Genomic DNA, 22,283 nt, shown 5'->3' with positions numbered 1-22,283 from the left:
AACCTCGATCAGAACCAAAAGTATCGCTTCAGCTTGTTAAGGCGCCGTTTTTAAGGAGTATTGAACATCAGGACAATGCATGATAGAAGGTTTTTCTCAGTTTAGAGAAACATGTGTTAATGAGACTAGATGACGTGTGAAAAAGAAATGAAAGCTAGTGATATACTTCTTATCTTTATTACAGCTTTCCCATCTCCAGTCATTATAGGAGCCATCTTTGATAGTTTCTGCCTCATCAAAGACAGCCTTGGCTGCGGGCGAGATGTGTGTGTCCTGTACGACCGAGATGGCCTCCGCTACGGGATCATGTCTATCATGGGCGTAATGAGGACCCTCATGATTTTACCCATCATATATGTTTGGTATGACCTGGTGAAACAAGCCAAGAGGCAAGAGGCAAAGAAAGAGAATGAGGAGAGAAAGGGAGTCATGCCAGTTATCCAAGTCACTGGAGCTGAGCCGGAGACCCTGAATGTGGGGTCCAAGGATGACATCAGTGCGGCAATGCAGGGAAGCTGTAGAGATCTCAGTAATGTGGGCATCTGAAATGCGTTGTATTTGCAAGAGCAAATGTCAGGCCAATACATACAACCAACACGGTTACAGCGAGAGGCAAACTGATGACCTTTCTCTATTTTCATTTAACTTGTTATAAAATTATTTAAATATTTTAACCGCCCTTTTGTATAATATCATTATTAGTACATGCACAATGTGCAAATGAATATATTCAAAGTTTTTAAAAAAGTGATTCACATGCATGTACCAGTGATAGGCCTAACTGATGACGGAGTCAAGTATATGTTAATGAATGATGTATAAAGATGTATAAATATGATGCCACAGCTTTGATACTGAACATTTATAGAATACTGTTAATACGAATTTATAAAATAATAAAATTCAAAAATACATGTACATGTATATAAAAAAACACTTGTTTCATGTTCCTTAGTTATGAAAAGATATTGAAACATATTCGCATCTGTATTCAACTGTGCCCAATAAAAATGAAAAAATGCTCATTTGCTTTGATAAATGGATTATAATCGGTTGCCCATGCAAGCAACTCTGAGTAAAAAGGGAGGAAAATGCCAACTGATTCATGTATTGGTTAATCGTATCGAAACTGACTGAAAGGGAAAACAACATCCACGAGCATCAAAAAGGTAGGTATATTTTTAACAGCCAGGGCTCGGAAAAAATCCCGACCTACTTGCATACCTTTAGATGTCATTCGGGAAATGAGATCAGATGTATTCAGATTAGGATAAACCATTTCTTCATAAAGCACCAATGCTAACGATATATAGCTCAAGCTGTGGCTAACTTCCTTGCTATGCCATAACCGTAACATCGTTAACTCTAAGTCTAACCTTTTTTCATATCCTTACTAGCTAGCTTACCAGTTACCAAAGATTAGCCTCCATTAATTCTTGCAATAACACACCTTATCCTTGGCAACAAAACCTTTATTCTGTTGGCTCTCTCTGATGTCCTTGGCTGGGCAACTGGCCATCGACTGGTTACTCTAAGCTTATTCTAACATTTTTTCTTTCTAGGCCTGGTAAAGGCATTGAAACGCCTCCTTACCAATCCAATATACATGTCCATCATTCTGGGTCTTGTCTTCAGTATCTTTGGCTTCATTGGATTCTTCACCTTCATACCGAAATATCTCGAGACCCAGTTCGATATCACTGCATCTAAAGCTGCCATGTTTCTAGGTAGGTGGGTTGTTTCATGGCAAAATCTATTCTGAAAAAGTTCAAGGGTGTGCTGCGTTAACCTTGCCCTGGTGGGAAAATAAACGAGGTTTAAAGGTGAACCTACATGTAGCCCTGACCTTGCAGATCCCTGCTTCAGAGGTCACCAGATATTTGACAGTATTGGTCACTTGTTTGGTTTGTAAAGCATTTCTACTTTGAACTTACCAGAATCACCTCGTTCTATAGGGTATGACTTTGATCAAGCCAAGGTTCTTTCAAAAGGCTGTCCATAGCAAGACCTAGACCAACTAGAAAATGAAATCAAAAGGGCCAAGCTCACTGACAATGCCACAAGAAAGAACAACCAATATCGAGCTACCTCTTTTTCCATACACATTTTCTTCACCATAAGTATTGATGTTATATAATGCTTGCCTTTTAGCCTTGCTCTCAGCCCTTCCCTCTGCCATTGGGACCTTCTGCAGTGGGCTCATGACCTCAAGGCTTCGACTGGATCACCTTGGCCTAGCCAAGGTCAACTTAATTCTTGGTATCATCGCCTTCTGTCTACGTATTGTGTTCATGTTTTTGGGATGTCCATCTAATGATGTCATTAACGGAGTGACAGCTAATGATGTGTATGTATTATTAGTGTATAGGACCTCATCTAACGTACTTACATAAAAGCTCTGTAACATTATCATAATGGGCTAATTGTCTTGTAAGCCCAGGTATGATGTATCAGCTACCTGTTGACTATTTTCCGACATATCAACAAAAGTCGATGTCCCACCTCATATAGAATGATATTGGTCCTTATTTGTCAGATGAGATAGGGATGCTTTATAAGCGGTAATTATATTCATTGTAGTTTGAAACGAGATCAAGGTGAAATCCAAGATGGTGCCCAAAAGGGCTGACACTTCTCCTGAACTTGCTAGTTGGTAGTTGTACCATCTGATCAAAAGGCTATCAATTGTGTCTTCGACTATTGCCTTCCAGTTATAATTTCACAGAGTCGTGTAACGCCAACTGTGGATGTAGTGTGAAACAATACGGCCCTGTTTGCGGAAGTGACGGAAAAACGTACTTCACGCCGTGCCATGCCGGCTGTCTTGATTTACCCAATGGCAACAAGGTAAAGAGCATTAGCAGTGTTTCATCATAAAAAATCAAAATTTGGAGAATCAGTTTGAGAGAGCTTTCAAATACTTACATCATATATACATACTTCCTGGTTCACAATTTATTCATAGCAGTGCAGTTTTTGGTTTTGGTGTTATTAGAAGATTGTCACGTCTTAAAATTTCAGACATTCCAAGACTGTGGTTGTATTCCAGACGGTGTAGCAACCCTGGGTCCATGCGTTGAAAAGTGTAACATGATCATACCTTTTGGTATATTGATGCTAGTGACCACGTTTATATCAGGACTCGGAATGTTGCCTGGTGTCATGCTAAATCTAAGGTAAGACACAACATATCCGTTATATTGCCGAATTGGGGTTTGTGACATTACGTTTTCATTACCATACTAGAAAGTTCAGTCTGTTCACTGGATAAATGTTTACTGATAGGTCTCTATAGTTTTCACATTAACCACATCGGCTTCATCAGGACAGATGTTGTTTAAGGCTGATCTTGCAACCTCATGTGAGAGGAACGTCAGTGAGGAACGGTGAGGCATCCGCTTTGGTCAATGGTGAAACTGCAGATGTTTATCCAGTGAACAGTTTGAGCAGAGAAGAAAAATCATATCGAATAGGTACACAGTTTAAGTCTAAATTTGCCATTTAAGTATCAATTTAAGGTTGTTGGTTCCATCCTATACCATTGTTCTCACGTTGATTACAGATCCATGGAAGAGAGAGACAAAGCGCTCGGCCTTGGTTTGCTCATGTTCGTTTTCTCTGTCATTGGTGAGTAGACACATGATAGTGCCTATGAGGCAACCTCTCTAGAATTCTTGCAAAATCACAAGCAGTGTCCTTTAGTAGACGAACCTACCTGGTTTAAGGGTAGTAAGAAAATGTGGCGTCTGGTCAAACAGAAGTAGTTGGAAAGCATGTAATAATATCATAAAAATGCTGAGGTAAGATGTAGAGACTGAGCACAACAAGCATTTAGCTACAGTCAAGATGGGTTTTCCAAAGTAAGGGGATCAACCAATCCTACCCAATGGCTAGTATGTGATGCCGTTTCTGGCTTTCATTGTTTTAAACTTACTTTAAATGTACAGCACACTACACATACTTGCATTGATGAGTTGGGGATGGAAAAACCTTGGTGGTCAAGAAGTAATTCAGGTGGATCTTAAGAGCAAAACAATTCTTGGTAAAGTTCCACAATAGTCTACCAGTTGTCACATAGGCAAGTCCCAGATCATAATAATCTTTTATTTTCACCCAGGGATCCCATCCCCAATTGTTTTTGGGAGTCTGATCGACAATGTATGTATGGTGCACAGCAACCAGTGTGGCTTAGAACGATGCTTGGTCTACGACAAGACGCCCTTGAAGAACCTCATGTTCGGAGTGTTTGTCTGCAGCCAAGTTCCTGGCATCGCATTTGGTGTGTTCATCTTCATTTATCTGTACAAGAAGAAACGGAGGGAGAAAAAACATGGCGGAGAGGCTTTGGCCAGCCTTGCAGATAATGGCAACGTGGACGTCTATGACATCACCAGTGGGAATGACCTTTAGACTGTTTAATGCTTCTAGTAAAGGAATCATAGGAAGTCATATGCCAAAAATGCAAAACATTCCATGTAAAATTGATAATTAACGTTTTAATCAACTTATTATTGTGTATATAGCAGTTGCGATGGTCATATCATTCAGAATCGGTGAGGACTTTTGTGATAGAGGATATCAGGATGGGTCACTAGAAATTGTTATTCAAAACTAACACACTCATTGTGCAAGGTTTTTCAGGGTCAAATGTGTAATTAAGAGCTTTCAATCAGCTAAAAAATGTACATGTGTGTTCATCAGATATCCCATTATAACATATAAGAAATTGAGAAAAAAATCACATATTTGTTGGCTGAGATTACATGTATATATTTCTCCAGATAATGACATAAAGTGACAATTTTTTGTTTCCTGAAGTGAAGAAAGTAAGGAAATCAAGATAATTCTATACTGGATACTGAGACCACAGTTATCAAAGGAATCTTAACAAATGTTTTAAAGGACTACAGTTCAGTTCCATAGCTGCTTAGATCAATGCAAGATTCTGCCCTGGAGGCAAGTTATATAGCCAACATCCAGCAATCGGCTCTATTTGCCGCCGCGATTTTGCAAATTTAATGAAATGTCTGACGCTGTTGTGGTTGGACCTGGTAGATGTTTATAGATTAAAGGGTTGTACATTTCATTGCAGGTATTATCAATAAATTTATACTTGGTAATATCAAAGAGTGTGATAGAATAGGATATGGTCAGTGAGTCAGTGGCACCCCTTATCTTCAAATTCACATTGACAGTTTTTAAAACATGAGGAGACAGAAAGTATAGTTTATACTCACATCACACGGATAATTATATTTTGTGCTCTTTTTCATTTTTAAAAAAAATCTGTAATAATTTTTTAATGATGTTCATTTGTTACTAGTACATGTATCATTCAATGTTTTAAATGACTGTGGCCTGTTTCAAGATTTCGTGAGGCATCACTTACACTTATGACTGCCTAAAAGGCAATGCACCAACCAGTTTTAAACATTTCTGATACTGAGTGTAAGAATCTATACGAAATAGTGGGACTTTTAAGTTCTGCAACTCCAGCAAAATGAGCTACACAGTCGAACCTTGTTACAAGGTACCCCCTTGCATGGGACCAAGAAAACTAGTTCCCTATCCACTGTATGTATATTTTAGAATCTGCAATAAACTATATTTATATTTTAAAAGATGTAGTGTTAGTTGAGTAATGAATATTTCCTCTCACCAAGAATTCCACATAGTATAACGACACATCTTTAGAAACTTTTGTTGTTCTTGGCCACACCTCAACTTCAACACATGTTTTCAAAACCGATAATTGGCCATGGTGGACTTATGATGCAAAACTTATTCAAGGCATAATATGGTGGCAACTAAGCCAAAATTGCAACTTCAGCAGCCATATTGGATACTGTCGGGTGAAGGAATGTGAACCTATTTAAGGTAAGCCCGTTTTTTGACTGTTTGTGAAAGATCCTGCACGGACTGGACTATCCCAGTACCGAGTACCTGTAGGCCTACCTGCTGGTTGATGCGCACTCGGCAGACAAATTTTCAGGTTCCCACACACAAACAAACGAAGCGGTCACGTGAAAAAACAACGGGGGGGGGGGGGCACCATATGCGTGATCTGTTTTTCAACATAGTGGCTTCACTGAGGAATGTTCTCCAAATGTTTTGCATCAAGCACACACGACAGACAGAAACATTATTCTGTGCAAAAAATATTGCAGATTTTATATGTATTGGTTTTGATCACCCACCACACAGATTAGACAAATAGATGTGAAAAATATTTTTTTGTAATTTGTCTGCCATGTGCGTGTAGCTTTACCCCAATAAGTCCAATCCCCAGCTTTATAACAGGCAGAGCTTTACAACAGGCAGAGCTCATTAAAGGGTCTTTGAGATCTTTGTGCGTCAAGATGGGCTTATGAAATCCTAAGCATGTGAGGGAAGTTGCCAATTCCGAGATGCTCTAAGAAAATGATTTCTACATTACAGAGTTCCTATTAGCGATAAAGCGACTCTTCACAAATCGGGTTTACATCTGCTCATGTGGGAGCATGCTGATTTCTGCATTTGGGCTTATTGGATTCTTCATTTTTCTGCCCAAATATTTGGAAAATCAGTTCGGTCTCACAGCTTCTCAAACCAGTATGGTTTTAGGTAAGGACTTTTGCAAATTCTTTAAATGATCTCTGTTTCTACAGTTTTTTATACCCAGATGAGAGCCATGTTCGGAAAGTTATTGTTCATGGGATCTTAAGCTTGTTGAAATAGACGGAATCTAGCTACACGAGTAGGCCATAAACTAAGTTTTTATAGTTAGGGGTAAATCAAAGGTTTCAGACCTGTTGGTGACTTCTGCCAACCTGACAAGCTTGTTCACTGTCTGCTCGCTTAACAGGAATGGTACAAACTGCCTTCTCATCTAGTGCGTGACATTAGAGATAGTTTTAGGAATAAAGAGTGTCTCACAAGCCAAGTCTGGTTTGCCCTTTCCTCATGTGAGGTACCAATGAACAGAATTTATCATACTGGCCTAGAAGGACACAGTGAGATTTTTGGTTATGGTGGTGGTGAGGGGGGGGGGCAAAACAGCTCCATTAGTCTAAACATCGGCAAAAATCTCCATGCTTTGCTTTTTTGACGGAGCCTCTGGGCCCGTTCTGGCTACCGCACTGGTCTATAGTAAATCAATGCATCGTCAATCTTCACCACTTTCAGTCGGGACATCCTCAATACCGGCGGCAATAGGAGTATTTTCCAGTGGGTTCCTGACATCCAAACTACGCATGGGTATGGTTGAATTGGCTAGGTGCAATTGTCTGATAGGAATTGTGACCATTGGACTGCGGCTAATCTTCATAGGAATCGGCTGCTCAGTCCAACAAGTGCAAGGGCTACAGGGATTCGATGAGTGAGTTAATACAACACATCTTATATCTGCTCATGGAATATCAGGCACGCCTTGAATGAAAATCAACTGCCCCTATCCCAATAAAACCTTCTCAACTGATTATATTGCACAAAACTCAACCATGTAACATGTTAGAGAAACAACGACCATAGCTCGATTAAATGAAAATCAAAAAAGCATGCTGTTAGTTCAAGATGAACATGTTGATGACCTGCATGTACCATTTTCAGGTACAACTTCACAGAAATTTGCAATCTGGAATGTCACTGTCATCTAGATTACTACAGTCCTGTCTGTGGGAGCAACAATGTTACATATTACTCTCCATGTCATGCAGGTTGCTCAGAGTACAATTCTACGGTAAGGTTATCGATCATATCTTTGGTGCAAATTAGCACAACTTCTAAATTTTCGATTTGTTGATAACCATTGATACCACTATACCAGTGGTGACATTTAACAATTAGCCATAAGCCTCCTCCTCATAAAGGGACACATAAGGCAGGAACCATATGGGCCAGAATAATGATCACAAAGTAGCCGATAGTGATAACAGGCAATGGCTGTGCTCAACATGTTTTCGTTCATTCCGTCATTTTCAGACCAATTTCAAAAACTGTTCCTGCATTCCTGATGGTGACGCTATCAAGGGTCTGTGTCGGGAACCCTGTGATATGCTCATCCCCTTCTGTGTGATTCTCTTTGCTGCTGCACTCCTGAATGGATTAGGATCACTGCCTGGTATGATGCTGATATTAAGGTAAAGACTTTTTCATCATTCACCATGCACTTCTTGTTATTCTGTACTGTGCAAAGAAAAAATGGAAGGGAACATAGTAATTGGAAAAGACGCATTCCTACTAGGAACGAAGAACACACATGCTTGACCACTCCATTCGGATCGGGCACTGGCAAATGTTTAATGGTCAGCGAAAGCCCTCGGAACTGCAAATGGATCCATAACCTTTTTGTTATTATCATTCAAAACATGATCTTGTCTTTGAACAAAACATAACTGTACCTTTACTCATTTGCAGGACTATGGGCGATCGGGACAAAGCCCTGGGACTTGGATGCCTGATGTTCCTTTTCGGCATAGTCGGTAAGCATTCAAGCAGTGATTTATACACGCAACACATCTCGACATAGACCTACATCACTATTAGTTGGCACACAGAGATGTTCATGTTTTCAACAAGACACCTATTTTCCATCTTGACCCACAATGTCATTGACATCGCCCAGCTTCCAGACAACGAGCGTCAACATGGGCAGAGGCTTTTTCAAGAAGTGACATACTTTTTTGGAAACACAATAGAATGCGTTTGTGTAAAAGAAAGAGAGTGTCACTTTCGAAGAGTCTTTCCGAAGGTGCTGTATCAATATCTACATCTACATCTTTGTAAAATCTTTCAGCATTTAGTCTTCATTTATCAAATATTCACACCGACTTATATTACGATGTGTTTCAGGCATTCCATCCCCAATTATCATTGGTCACATCATAGATGGAACATGCCTTATTTACGAGAGCTCCGCAAAAGGTTCTTGTCTTATCTATGACAGGGATTTACTGCGGACACGATTGCTAGGAGGCTGTCTTGGAATGGGAAGTTTCTCGGTCGTGTTTGGACTGTACATTTGGTGGTATATTTGGTCAGAAGCAAAGAGAGAAGAACAGGCTAAGGATGAGGTCATTGATGACGTGGCTCAGGTGACCTTTGATAGGACCAGCAAAGATCCAAGTAGGCCAAGAAGCTTCAATTATGATGATGACAATGATGGTGATGGTGATGATGATGATGTCGGTGAGACTGACCCATGTTTTGGTGAACAAAACAGTGTTGTTTGAGATCAGTTTTTACAGTCCAAATCACAACAGTCATCCCTCAATGCAATGTATCTTATGCACAGTTGGAAATTTAAAATTTTGAACAAATGGGGTATGCCTTTAAATATGCCTGTATCATTGATCATATTGGTACTGCTCCCCAGTGCTAAGGAATTACATGGGGCTTTGCCAAGGGAGTTGTGAAGCAAACATCCAATGACAACTGGGTCTTAGACCTCTCACATTTGACAATGACATGGATAACATTATCATTATTCTTAGATGCCAGATGGATAGTTGCTTGTGTACATTTTTTATCTGTTTTATACTATATTCAACTGCTATTATATAATGGTGTAAGTTTTTTTAGTATGGGGACCATCCTGTATTATTTGTCATTGCCAAGCTACAAAAATAAACAAGATATATATGTGACTGTACATCGATTGGCTGCATTGATTTCTTTGAGTTGTGGACAGTAACCTATTATGATACCAAATTCATGAATTCTTAACTTCGAGTCGTTTTAAGATGGAAGCTGTGGTGGCCATATTGGAAAAAGTAACTTGAAGGAGGGGAATGTACAGGAACAAGGGAACCTTTATCAGCTGTTAACCCTTTCACTACTGTTGACCTGTTTCACGACAGTGGTACAAAATTCCAAAGCACTCATTTGCTGATATATGGCTTCATATTAGTCCGTTTTACTTGAAACCAAGAGGAGATTTAATTCTTACTGAAGAGGTTCAAGGACAATATACCAAGAACTAAGCAAGGTAAGTTTATATCATATTGAACATGTCCAATGATAATTCTGTAGAGCAGTCCTGTACAGTGGTTTATTTACTCAAAATTGGGCAATGAGACCAACAGTTCCAGGTGGAGGGACCTTAAGTTGGTTATACCCAAATATGCATAGCCTACACCCCACACCAATGTATATACCTATGCTGTTGCTACCCAATGAGTCACACAAGATGCGTAAGGGCCTATTATAAGAGCCAGAATCCAGTTTTTTTGTGTTATATCAGAAAAAATACATCGGTGTATACCTGCAGCACCCTTTGTAGAGGGAATATAAATACGACATTAATACCAGCCTGGCCTTACTTTGAGACGCTCCTTTATTTACGGTCTCTATTTGTTACAGGCTTACCTGCTGCAATGAAGCGACTCTTGAAGAATCGTGTATATGGCCTCTCTTGCTGCGGGATCATTCTAACTGCATTTGGACTGATCGGATTCTTCACCTTCCTCCCCAAATACATAGAAAATCAGTTTGATGTAACTGCTTCCCACGCCAGTATGATTTTAAGTAAGGATGTTCAAACATTTCAATCGATCTGATATTATATCAAGCTAAAAAGACATCATCTTTAAAGTGAAACTTAAATAATTTTAGTTAAATTGAACAGAGTGGTGAATTCAATTCAGTTTTCAATGAGTAAGTAGTACTGAATGAACTATCAAACATTGCATATTCTTTTGACATTTTCAGTTGTGGCATCTGCAATTCCAGCCACGATAGGAACATTTTCCAGTGGGTTCATGACATCCAAACTGCACATGGGTATGGTGGAATTGGCCAGGTGCAACTGTCTGATAGCCATAGGGACCATCGCACTTCGACTTATCTTCATAGGGCTAGGATGTTCATCCACACCAATACATGGGCTGACTGGATACGACCAGTAAGTTCACGCACCATTGTCTTGTATCAAGGTTGAGAAACCTCTAACTTGGTAATTTTATGCAGCTCAACTGTTTTAAATCATTGAAGGCAGACTATAGGTACAAGTGTGAATAGCAAAGATGACTTTCAGCATTTTAAAAAATGGCATTCCTTTTGCAGGTACAACTTCACAGAAAGTTGCAATCGACAATGTGACTGTGGTATAGATTACTTCAGCCCTGTTTGTGGGAGTGATGACATCACTTATTACTCTCCTTGTCACGCGGGATGCTCCGACTTCAACTCGGTAAGGTTCAGAACAACCACCTTTCTTTGGTATGGTTCAGAAGGAGTGTGGACCATTGGTAACCCAATTCAGCAAAATAAATGATCACTAGTAAATGGCAAAACTTCAATGCCAGCTGACTATCTTTGTAAGCTATACTATCGACTCAGAGAGACTTGGTTCAAACACACTGAGATAAATAATCCTAGTCTTTGGGAGGATTGGAAACAAAAATAACCGCTTTGTGGAATAATATCAGGGGTTTCTTGGGGGAAAATACCAAGTGATTTCTTCGCCAAAAAACGTTGTTTCTTTCACAATCTTCCCCCGATGAAAAAATGGTTTGCCATACATATGTCAGGGCCGTGTGATTGATATATCTTTATTACACAGACAATTTCACAGACAGCCTTTCAAAATTGTTCCTGCATTCCTGATGGTGGTGCCAGGAAGGGTTCGTGTCGCAAGGGCTGTGGCATGCTCATCCCCTTTGCCGCTGTTCTGTTTGCTGCAGCCCTGTTAAATGGATTAGGAATGATGCCTGGTGTCATGCTCCTATTGAGGTAGGCATTTAAAAAAATCTTACTCTCCTACTAAATGGTATTATTTGTAGAATCAGAAGCAAAACTTTCTCTCATAATGGCCACCTTAATAGTGCATGCAAAATTTTAGGAATTAGTACTGAGTTGGTGGTCCTTGATTGCCTAAGCAAGACTGCAGGGGTAGACTTGCAGAGAATGCAGAACAAAGCCCAAAGGTGGCACACAAAATATGCTTATCCCGCCTTCGAGGAGAACTACTTCAGGAGAATATAGCATCCAAGTGCAGAGCAAACACTGAAGAAGATCTTGAAGAAGTCATGCATCATTATGTACCAATAGACATTCCATTATATCAGCGTTTCCCTTCAAGCCTTTTCTCTTCAACAGAAGTACTGAAGACCAGGATAAGTCTCTGGCACTTGGCTTCCTAATGTTCCTTTTCTCCATAGTTGGTAAGTATGAAGTTCAATTAGGAACCGGCATCAACACAATACCACCACCAAACGTATTGTAAAACATTCCTCATGGATGACTTGTTAAAAGTACTCTTACTGAGTTAGTACACTCTACTTTATAGTCCAATCCCTTGTCGTACTTTCCCTCACATGACATTGACATAACATCAACAGATAAGCTGGTCAGAGAAACCAGACCTTTACAGTATAACTATTGCTGATGTCTGTGGACACAACTGACCTATTGGGACTCTGGTGGTCATCATGTTTAAGAATTCCCATAAATCGTGATGAATAGATAAGATGACATTCCAAAGTTTCTCATAACAATAAACATGATCAAAGCGCCGTAAGTAATTTGTGGATTTTTGCAGGGATTCCAGCCCCCATAGTCTTTGGTTCCATCATAGATGGAACTTGCATGTTCCAAGACCCCACAGCCTGTGGTGCATGCCTTATCTACGACAAGGACCCACTCCGGACACGCATGCTTGGGACCAGCATAGGAATGGGAAGTTTCCCCATCTTCATTGGACTGTATATTTGGTGGTATCTTTGGTCAAAAGCCAAAAAACAAAATAGAGTAAGGGACCAGGTCTTAAAAGATGCAGTTGTGACATTTGATGGGAAGGACATGTGTGTCATAGATCAACAAACTGTGGTCTGAGCAAGCCTGTAGTCTATTTCATGAGAAAACAGCACTCCGATTTTTGCTGATTTCACAGACAAACTTAACTTACTTACTCACAGCAGTTCAACAAAATATATTCATGTTAAAATTTGTTCAAAATTCTGTCAAGATTAAAGTAGCTTGTTGATTGATGTCGACAGTTCAACAAAATACATTCATGTCAAAACCAGTAAAAATTCTGTCAGGGTAGAAGTAGCTTAATGATGTAGGGTTATCTTTTTAAAAAGCAAGAATTCGCCCAAACAGATTATTAGACTGATGAGATCAGTATAGCGACCAGTAAATTTCCAAATGTATCTCTGAACTTGCACTTACATACAGACAATTATAGAGTCAGTGACAGTCTTCATTTAAATGCTCATATTGAAAACTAAGGCACTGGTTTTTGTAAATTATGTAAATCATATTTGTCACTGCTTATTTTGATTGAGCCAGTGATTTGGTCAATGAGGTTATCATGTATTGAAAATTTACATTATCTTATTCCGATTAATAAACACATTTTATGGACCTTTCTTGCATCTTTCTAAAGGTTCTGACCTCAGGCTGAACACAGTCAAACTCATGTTAAAACATGGTATGGTATGCATTTCATCAACAAAATGATAAACAAAGTATAAATTATAACAGTATTTATGCAGGTTATTTATTCAAAGTATAACAGTTCAAAGCTATAACTTGCAGAAAGAAGCAGCAGGAATTAAAGCTCTTATTGAAAAAAACATGTCATTTGTTTCATTGTGAGCATTATGTTTGCCGAAGAAAAATGTCATACATAAAAACAGTGACAATTTTAGCAGCAGTACAAGATTCACAAGGTGTGATAAACAATAAAAAAACAGTGTTATTATAAATTTATGCATCCAATATTAACCCTTTGGAGCCTGAATGGTCATTTTCGAATTGACAGATGCACCATCTTATAACAAATCTTGATAGCTTGTGGGCATTCTTGACATGATTTAGGGCAGGGTTATGCAGTCCTTGAAAATGTTAAACACAGACATGATATGCTGCAGTGGGAAAATCAGGAATTCTATTTCACTTCAGCTTAAGACTCCAAAGGGTTAACCACTACAGTCCTAATCTTATGTTCAGTACTAATCCTATCTGACATCCAGTGTTTTGGTATCCAAATTTTTATCATTATTTCAAGATATTGCACATAATTTCAACATTTATTCTGAATACAAATCCACGAACATCAGGGCACTAACAGGAGCAGTCAGTGGAACCTCCCTAGGGGAAGGGGAACTCTCTCTAGCATGGATACTAAATTTTTTAGTCCCACTTTGGTTCTTTCTATTCAACTTTATCTGTTATGACCTGTGGGTCACCTCTTCATTTGCATGTACAGTACAGTGTCCTTTTAATGTAGAGGTTCTACCATACATTTAGATCTATATTATAATTACCCTTGAAGGCCAAATCTGTTGTACATTTTGGGATAAGGTCGGCACCAGGAATGCATTACTGAGGTTACAACCATTTTCAGAAGAACCAGATTCTTAAAATGCACAGATAACAAGTTTTGCAATAACAAATAAGTAAGCGTACACCAAGTAAACCTATTAACACGTTCAACTCAACAAATGAAACTTGTATGTCTATACATGACAATATTTTGTTTTTCCTCAGATCAGAAGTATGTTAATATACATGTAAAATGTAGCCGTTGTCTTACAATGGCAGTCATATAAACTAAAGAAGTAAATCAACATCCATTTAAAGCGTATATCTGGACTCGACATTCTCATGAGAAACCTGGATCCATTAACACTTCTTTCCAAATGCACAAGATGATATTGGGATATTACCACACATTTCCCCAAGCTTTTACTTCAAATGTCGGATTGCAACAACATATTTTAAGGGCTGTGTAATGTCATGACAAAAACAGGAATGGGAAATAAACCAATGTCATTCATGACATACAAATTGCTCTGAGCTACAAATTACAAATCACGCTGATATAAAAACATTTTGTCTGTGACTTTTCCGCTGCTTTATGCCAAAACAGGGTTTTTCATCATTGGCGATACAGCGATGAATCGAGACGAATATTTCATGTCCAGATATACCCTTAAACGCGTTTAGTTCCAAAGCAACGCATGCACAATTTAGCAAATTGCAGGCATGCAGACAACACTTACTCGCCTGTCTTTATATCTCCTGGTCGAATCTGTCTCTCACCTTCCAGCATGAAGATATGGAAAGCCTTCAACAGAAGAAACGTTCCAAGATCTCGCTTTTTGTTGGGAGTCCATGTGGACGCCACACCATAATAGTTTCCCTTCTGAATGTTTGTGAGATTCGCCATGCCTTAAAAAGAAGTGAGAAATGATCAGAAATATTGGTTTCCAAGCGATGTGATTACATGCACGCAAAAGAGATTCAAAGGTTTATTGGATTGGATTAGACTTCTGCAAGCAGAGTTGACTGTCTAATGGATGATTTTTAAACAGAAAATGTAAACATCTCACTTTCAGGTAGGAGTTCAATCAGGAGTGCCGTACTTGGTAAAGACTCCGTCCTGGACACTAGGTCAAATCAACAAAGACAGCATGTCTAGTATGAACCCGAGTTGTACCACACCAAGTAATGCACTACATTTCTTTGATCTTCCAACTCAATACAAGCATATCCTTACAAACAAATCCCTCCGTCTTAATGGTCAGTCAGGTATTAAGTGGTTGCACTATTTACAGCCTAGATGTAGGATGTGATGTTGAAGAGGTTGACGGACAGTGGCAAACAATACGACCTCACACTAAATTTCAGACAGAAAGGCATGACGTGAATAACACTTGGGGATGCTTGGGAAACCTTCCTTACCCATCGCATCGATCATGGCAGCCTCTCGAGTGTACGCCTCCACGGGTAACACATTCTGATAAACATGGAGAGACACAACTCCAAGGCCTTGGTTCCAAATATCAAGGATTCGTTCCACTTTGTTCGACACCTGTGAAAAGGAAAAGCTCAATATATGCACTCGGGCAATGTTTATCTCTATCTAGCAGAGCCACAAGAAAATATAATGGACATGAATTGGTGTAAGCCATTGAGAGCCTCTTTCTACCAGAAAGGTGTTAGTTAAGTACACATTATAGTTGAAAATGATTACAATAATTTCAATGCATCAACCTGAAAACACATTTAAAATCGTTGATATGTTCTCAGCAAGAGATCTGTGAAAGGCTACATATGTCAATATCAAAATCTACAGAAACAACACGGTCTCCATCGCATACATGATAACATATCTACAGGAGATTTAACCTTGAAAAAGTGGTGATATAGCATTATGATCTTCTTCAAGAAAAACTGAGACATCAGGAATGAACCTTGAGCTTGCATAACAGTAGCATATTCATTCAAATACAGTACCTTGCCATTACCGGTACAGCCTTTTTTCCTGCTGTCCAAAGCTTCATAAAAATGACAATAAGGACGAGATCGCTTGCCCTTTCCGATGTATAACACGGCGCTGATGAATATTTTGAACTTCTCATGCTCGGCTGAAAGAAGAACAGACATAACTTGAGGAACAAAGTGAAATTCACTACGACTGAGGTTTTGAAGTTGATAATCAACTTGGACCAGAAGCTTGGCAGTGACAAGATAATGTTGATAAACTTCTGACACTGAATTGAGTGCCAACCAAATGAATTGAGAGAATTTACTGATACTGAACTGTTCATCCTCAGAATTATTTTGTCTATAGCTAAAAGTAAGTGGTTATTGTGCTCAAAGTAAGTTTCTTTGAACCCGGAGAACCTCACCCCGGTTCGGGTCAGGTCTCCAGTTACAACAAGAAACATTTACGAGGACTGTATGCACTGACAGAAAGGGTCTCCCAAATATTCTGAATGTTTACATTTCCAAATACAGCTTTCATTAAAAATTTTGAAAACTTACTAAGATTAGTCGCCATGGGAAGATTTTGCGTGACAGATGAATCCAGCAGAAGATAATTGAAAGAAGCTTTTAGGGATCCTTCTCGCCAGGTCCTTGTTGGATCACTGAAGCTTGAACTCATCTCCTGCTCATCAATAGCAGTGAAGTCTTTAACAGAGAGGTCATCGCTTCCTTGGAGAATGGTTGACAGCTGTTGGGAGTAGCCTGGAGGAAAAACAGCAGTTCCTATATCGTGACATATTCAAAAACGTGGTTTGGTGTTCAAAGTTTTCAGCAGTTGAGTTGTTTCTGCAAAGAATTGCACTGTTCTCGAATGGTGTGATCTTTGAAAATATGACCCACACAGTTCAGAATTGAATGATTTACAATTTGAAAGTCGGACACATATATAATCATTATTACATTCCATTAAATGAAAGTGAGCACAAACCTTTTTATTTCTCAGAATACCCCAGGTTCTTTCATCTTATCGAAATACATGTATTCTATCGTTAGATTCTAAGTAAAAGAACCACATTCAAGCTCTGCTGGTACATGTATCTTTATCGCTATTTTGACACACACTTTTCCAAATTTAAACAATTTGGAGCATACCTTTCGGAAATTGCAAAGATGCATATCAGGAACGACCCGAAATTTAATTTTTTTACCTGAACAAGTCGGTTTCACAACTCTTCTTGGGGCAGAAGGATCTTTCCTCAAATGTGTCAATCGTCTTAGGTACACAAGGCGTGTTGATTCAGTCACCGGTCCTGGAACATCACCCAAATTCTGCAGCATTTCACGTACTTGAAGATTATCGAGTCTCCGCACACTGGACGCCACCGAGGGAAGACTTGAGGCCACTGATGGTGCACTGTCATAGGAGTTGCAGCAACAGACAGTGGTGTCCGGGCTCGGTGTCACAGATCTTGAGACAAAGTGTCTCTCAATCAGTTCATGGCCATCTTCAATGTCCGTATACTGGTATTCATATATTATGGTAGAGTCTGAAAGACTTGAATGACCACTCGAGTGATCTGATGATAGCAAGGAGATGTCTTCACTAAGCAGGCTGTCAGCATCATCAAACTGCCCTGACAATGGTGAACCATGGCGGTTTACTTTTGTAAAGGGATTTTTTTCTGTCACAACCCGAGGAACTGTTGAAAACGTTATACTAGGAATGCAAGAAGCAGAAGGCGGGGGCATGATTTTGTCACGCAATAAAACAAGTTCATTTGGCTTATCTTCTTGAACACCTTCAAACTGAGCATCAATGATGTTGCCCTCTGAATCAAGCGTAAAAGTTTCATTCAATTTTGAATGTACCAGTGTCATGTTGACCCTTGTGTCGACACCACCAGCATTTGTATGCATGTCCTCAAGTTCATTGCCATTTTGAACACCTTCCTCACATGAATGATAACTACCTGAACTTGACGTTGCAATGGTTGCATCCAAGTCGCTTGCCATATCTAGATCAGATTTGACTTGAACACAAGGGTGGTCAGGGGAAGTGACGTCAATTCTATGCTTCGAAAAAGTCAAATTATGCAAGATTTGTTCAAGTTCTGCCGTACCATTTGGATCGGCACCCTGCCCCTCGATATCTTCCAAGAGTTTCTGCAATTCCTGTGTAACATTCAAGCTACATGTACAAGCACCATCACCGTCTGCTCTAGATCTGTTAACACACAAATGATCTTCTGCTCTAGACCTATTGACACACAAATGGTCATCTTCTCTAGAACTGTTAACACACAAATTGTCTTCTTTTCCAGATCTGTTAATACACAAATGGTCATCTCCGCTAGATTTGTAAACACACAAATGGTTATCTTCACTAGATATGTTATCATACGAATGGTTCTCTGCTCCAGAATCATCAGATTCGAAACTGGCCTTCATGAAGCCTTCTCCAATACCTTGAGGAAGATACTTGTCCTTGGAGAGAGAACAGTTGGATCTAGACCAGTCGTCCGCTCTTTGTTTCCCATTGTTCGCAGGTCTAACAAGAGAGTTGTCTGTATCAGAATCAAAGCTGCTGTCCCGCATGAGGTTGCCAACACCATGCGTCACTTCATCTATCATGTCCTGAGTGAGCTTTTCAGAGTTGGAACATCGAGGGAGAGCTTCACTGTCTATAATGCACCCTGAAAACAACATTTGAGAATTTACATATATGCTCAATCAGTCCGATTTGTCAGCAGCTCATACTCTGGAATAAAGTTTTCTTGGATTTTCTACCCAAAGGCTTCTTGCGAAATCATGAGCAGTGCAACCAAATTGAGGTCTCATGCACTTTCCATTAAAATCACGAAAGTGTGTGACCTACACTTTTTTCTAGCATAAAAACCCATGGAATAACTTCAGGTTAGTGTACACAATATAACAGTTGATTATCAGTCAAGATCGTTATCAATATATAATTTGGGACATCGCCAATCTGTGTATGTCATGGGTATAATTTGGTTGCCTTACATTTATTTTCACAATGAAAAATGAATTCAACATTTCACCTCCCAGTTTTTTTGCTTCATTCAAACGATTAAGTTATGACAGTCAATGGTCATAGATTGCCCATGAAACACTTACGTAATTGTTTGACATATTTGGGCAGTTCCGACTCCTCTTCCTTTTCATCGCAAACTGCAGATGCTTGAATAATGGAGATGATATTTAGGTGTCCCTTCTCAAATGCCATCTCAAGAGCTGTTTGGCCATTCTGGAAATCAACCAAAATAACTTCTGACTAAAATATTTGACAAACCTTCCAAAACCAAAAGTAAAACTTTTACAACTATTTTGTAATTCACTCAATGCCATGATATTCATAGTCCCTAATGCACTGTAAGGTAGAGTCACTCCTTGTTTTAATGTCCTCTAAACATCTATCATAACTGCAAGACCAAATTATGCCCCCCCCCCCCCCATACCATATGGAATGGATTCTGGATATAGTTATAGCACCGTTGAATGGATTTAATCCATAGATTCCCATTTCATATGAATAATGAGTGAGACTTTCACTTCCAAAATACTATGAATTCACTATACCAGAGCCAGGCAGGATTATTTGGTTATTTGCTCTTAAATATTTAGGTATCGCAAAATACAATGTTAAGGCATTACCTCATCCTGAGCATTTGGACTGGCACCATTCTGTAGAAGGAGCCGAACAGATTCTTCCCTTCCCCATGTAGCGGCAACGTGCAGTGGAGTGAGGCCCTCTGATGATCTAAACAGCAAAAAGAAAACACTCAGGCACATTAAAGCTCCTTGCACGAGTAGTGATCAATAAGAAGAGAGCTATTGATACCGATGCAAAACCAGAAGTTGAACCATGCTGAAACTTCAGAGCACTCTTGCTACAACTCTTACGAAGCTGTTCTGTAAATGTCCGAGTAGTCTTTACTCATTAACGCTTCAGTGGCTATTGAACTATGACAAAAACTGGGTTGTGAAGGCAGAAATAAAAGGCGTGCAAATATTTCCAGGTTTACGGTATCTTGAAAGAAGATACACTTAAAATCACTCCCAACTAAAGAGTTTATCTTCATATTTGATGATGAGAGGATTTCACTTTCCTTGACACTAAACTGTAAACATAAATGAGATGATCACTGGCAGAACATACAATTGAAAAAAATGTACTCATTTCTAACCTGACATTAGGGTTGGCATGATAACACAGGAACAGGGCTGTGAGGTCTTGCTTATCTTCTGCTCCTCCAACAACATAATGAAATGGCGTTATACCTTCTTCTGGCAGCAGCAGATTAGGGTTGGCTCCATGTTCTAGCTCTAAGGCAATGGCGCTAGAAATTGTAAAAAATATATTACAGTATATTCAAGTTGGCAGTCCCTTTAACCTGGAAATTCTGAAGTAAGGAGGAGTTTCATTTAGGGCTCCGAGGAGAAAATGTCTGAAACAGCACTGCATTGTAATGACACCATTCTTTTGAAACACCTTTCAATAGATACAGCCCATTTCTGAAAAATCATATTTTAATCATTACATATCAGTATTTTTGGAGAGAATGATATTATTATCAAAGTTTTTGAATTTCATGCAGGATTTGGAACTGCCCTCAGCTTACTCATTTCCTAATTCATTGTAATTGGTCTCTCAGTAGTTGCTTATGATGATAACACCATAATTGGTTTCCAGGGGTCTGACAAAAAATGAACCTCCTTGCAATAAAAATGATGATCCACACTCACTCTTCGTTTTCCTCCAGTAACGCATTGAATAACTTCCCAGCACTGCTCAGCTCAACCTTTGTTCTACTGTACATGTAAGAGTATGACATTTTTAATCATGTGTTGCAGCCATCTGGAAAAAGATCAAAAGTCATTAGAGGTCAGGGCAGTCTTGCTTGCAGTTGATCTAAAGCGATAATCGACTCGGGGCAACAGCGGACTAGCTGATCAAAATAATTTTCTATCACATTTGGTTGACTTTGACACAGTCAATAGATAGTCTATAGATAGTGCACTAAGATTTCTGTGTTGGCGTTTTAAAGTCATATTTCGTGTTATAATAAATATGTTGTAAACATAATGCTCAAAATTGATTCCTGAAAAGGGCAATAGGGCAATATCAATAGCAAACAATAATGGAAAAAAGTGTAATTCCACTGACTGAATATTCTGTATTAGCTAACATGATTGTACACCATGGGAACAATGCATTCGCATAGGAAAAAGGCAACACATATAAGAGAGGTTTGTTGTTATATAGGTTGTGAGGTAGAAGGAGGCCCGGAGTTAAGTCCTGTGGGTGCGTGCATGCATGCCTGTTGTGAGGGCCCATTGCCGACAGTCTAGTCGCATTCGTGTAAGCTGGGAGAGGGTTTGGGGTTCCGACCTTGGGGTTCGCATACCCAAGTCGTCCCCCAGCCTATTTGAAACACACTTCGTGGCATGATGGTATAGTGTGTGTGGCATTTCAGATGCGCATCTGATGGCGGTAAAGGAACTGTAAATCTCATGGCACCCGTCTTCGGTGATGTTGACAGTAAGCATGCCGATCCACCGTCGTTGTGCGTACATCCATCCTTCACCGCCGACAACTCCCCCCTGATCAGCCGTCAGAAGGGCTGTTACCTGGCGGGAGTTATTGGCAGTGAGAGGAGACTTAGTTTAGGACTGATATTCACTTGTCGGCACGACGGAATAGGGAACTGTAGGCTAAAACTTGTGGCATCCGATGACGGTATTATATATATATATATACATATATATTTTTTAGTTTTATACTATGACAGTGACGAAAAGAGGCGAGTGTCAAACGGATTTCGCTGCCCATCCTCTAGTCTATGCATAGGAAAACAATACTAACGGTACAGTTGCCTAATAATGGCTGCAATAAATACAACATCACTTTTATACTCAAAATCAATTAATAAGAAAACACATAGATATCGTAAGTACCCAAATATTTAACAAGACGAGCAATGCAAGTGACTAAAATTGCAGTTTAATTACCAAAACAAACCGGAAATTCAAAAAACACCAACCATGAGAGTAGACGTGAATACGAT

At 39.4% G+C, this 22,283-nt stretch overlaps 3 protein-coding genes across 4 annotated transcripts in view; 2 read left to right on the top strand and 1 right to left on the bottom strand.

The window, feature by feature from the left end:
• Window positions 1–1,552, top strand: part of LOC135483821 (solute carrier organic anion transporter family member 74D-like) — a 4,362-nt gene extending 2,810 nt beyond the window's left edge. Inside the window, exon 8 of the mRNA XM_064764870.1 lies at window positions 185–1,552. Within this exon, the coding sequence (XP_064620940.1) occupies window positions 185–546 (362 nt within the window). The 3' untranslated portion in view covers window positions 547–1,552. The remainder of the gene's footprint in view (window positions 1–184) is intronic.
• The window catches only part of LOC135482995 (uncharacterized), a 22,500-nt gene extending 8,924 nt beyond the window's left edge, over window positions 1–13,576 (top strand). Inside the window, exons 5-22 of the mRNA XM_064763485.1 lie at window positions 1,563–1,727; window positions 2,152–2,347; window positions 2,712–2,847; window positions 3,022–3,176; window positions 3,563–3,627; window positions 4,118–4,405; window positions 6,439–6,603; window positions 7,165–7,357; window positions 7,588–7,717; window positions 7,960–8,117; window positions 8,395–8,459; window positions 8,830–9,198; window positions 10,339–10,503; window positions 10,687–10,879; window positions 11,041–11,167; window positions 11,540–11,709; window positions 12,076–12,140; window positions 12,518–13,576. Of these exons, the coding sequence (XP_064619555.1) occupies window positions 1,563–1,727; window positions 2,152–2,347; window positions 2,712–2,847; window positions 3,022–3,176; window positions 3,563–3,627; window positions 4,118–4,405; window positions 6,439–6,603; window positions 7,165–7,357; window positions 7,588–7,717; window positions 7,960–8,117; window positions 8,395–8,459; window positions 8,830–9,198; window positions 10,339–10,503; window positions 10,687–10,879; window positions 11,041–11,167; window positions 11,540–11,709; window positions 12,076–12,140; window positions 12,518–12,810 (3,098 nt within the window). The 3' untranslated portion in view covers window positions 12,811–13,576. The remainder of the gene's footprint in view (window positions 1–1,562; window positions 1,728–2,151; window positions 2,348–2,711; window positions 2,848–3,021; window positions 3,177–3,562; window positions 3,628–4,117; window positions 4,406–6,438; window positions 6,604–7,164; window positions 7,358–7,587; window positions 7,718–7,959; window positions 8,118–8,394; window positions 8,460–8,829; window positions 9,199–10,338; window positions 10,504–10,686; window positions 10,880–11,040; window positions 11,168–11,539; window positions 11,710–12,075; window positions 12,141–12,517) is intronic.
• On the bottom strand, window positions 13,570–22,283 carry LOC135482788 (uncharacterized). Of its 2 annotated transcripts, none has more exons than XM_064763150.1 (10): window positions 22,260–22,283; window positions 20,962–21,073; window positions 20,403–20,555; window positions 19,870–19,975; window positions 19,333–19,462; window positions 17,406–18,890; window positions 16,756–16,959; window positions 16,225–16,355; window positions 15,670–15,799; window positions 13,570–15,156 (listed from the first exon to the last, which is right to left on the bottom strand). In XM_064763150.1, the coding sequence occupies exons 2-10, from the start codon at window positions 21,048–21,050 to the stop codon at window positions 14,984–14,986; spliced, it is 2,601 nt and encodes an 866-aa protein (XP_064619220.1). In that variant the 5' UTR covers window positions 21,051–21,073; window positions 22,260–22,283; the 3' UTR covers window positions 13,570–14,983. The 2 variants fall into 2 exon arrangements, with proteins under 2 accessions (XP_064619220.1, XP_064619219.1); XM_064763149.1 differs by having other exon boundaries at window positions 22,228–22,265.

This window comes from Lineus longissimus, chromosome 2 (genome assembly GCF_910592395.1).
Source record: "Lineus longissimus chromosome 2, tnLinLong1.2, whole genome shotgun sequence".
NCBI classification, from domain to species: domain Eukaryota; kingdom Metazoa; phylum Nemertea; class Pilidiophora; order Heteronemertea; family Lineidae; genus Lineus; species Lineus longissimus.
The sequence above is the reverse complement of the archived record's forward strand: the minus strand, read 5'-3'. Positions and strand labels throughout refer to the sequence as shown.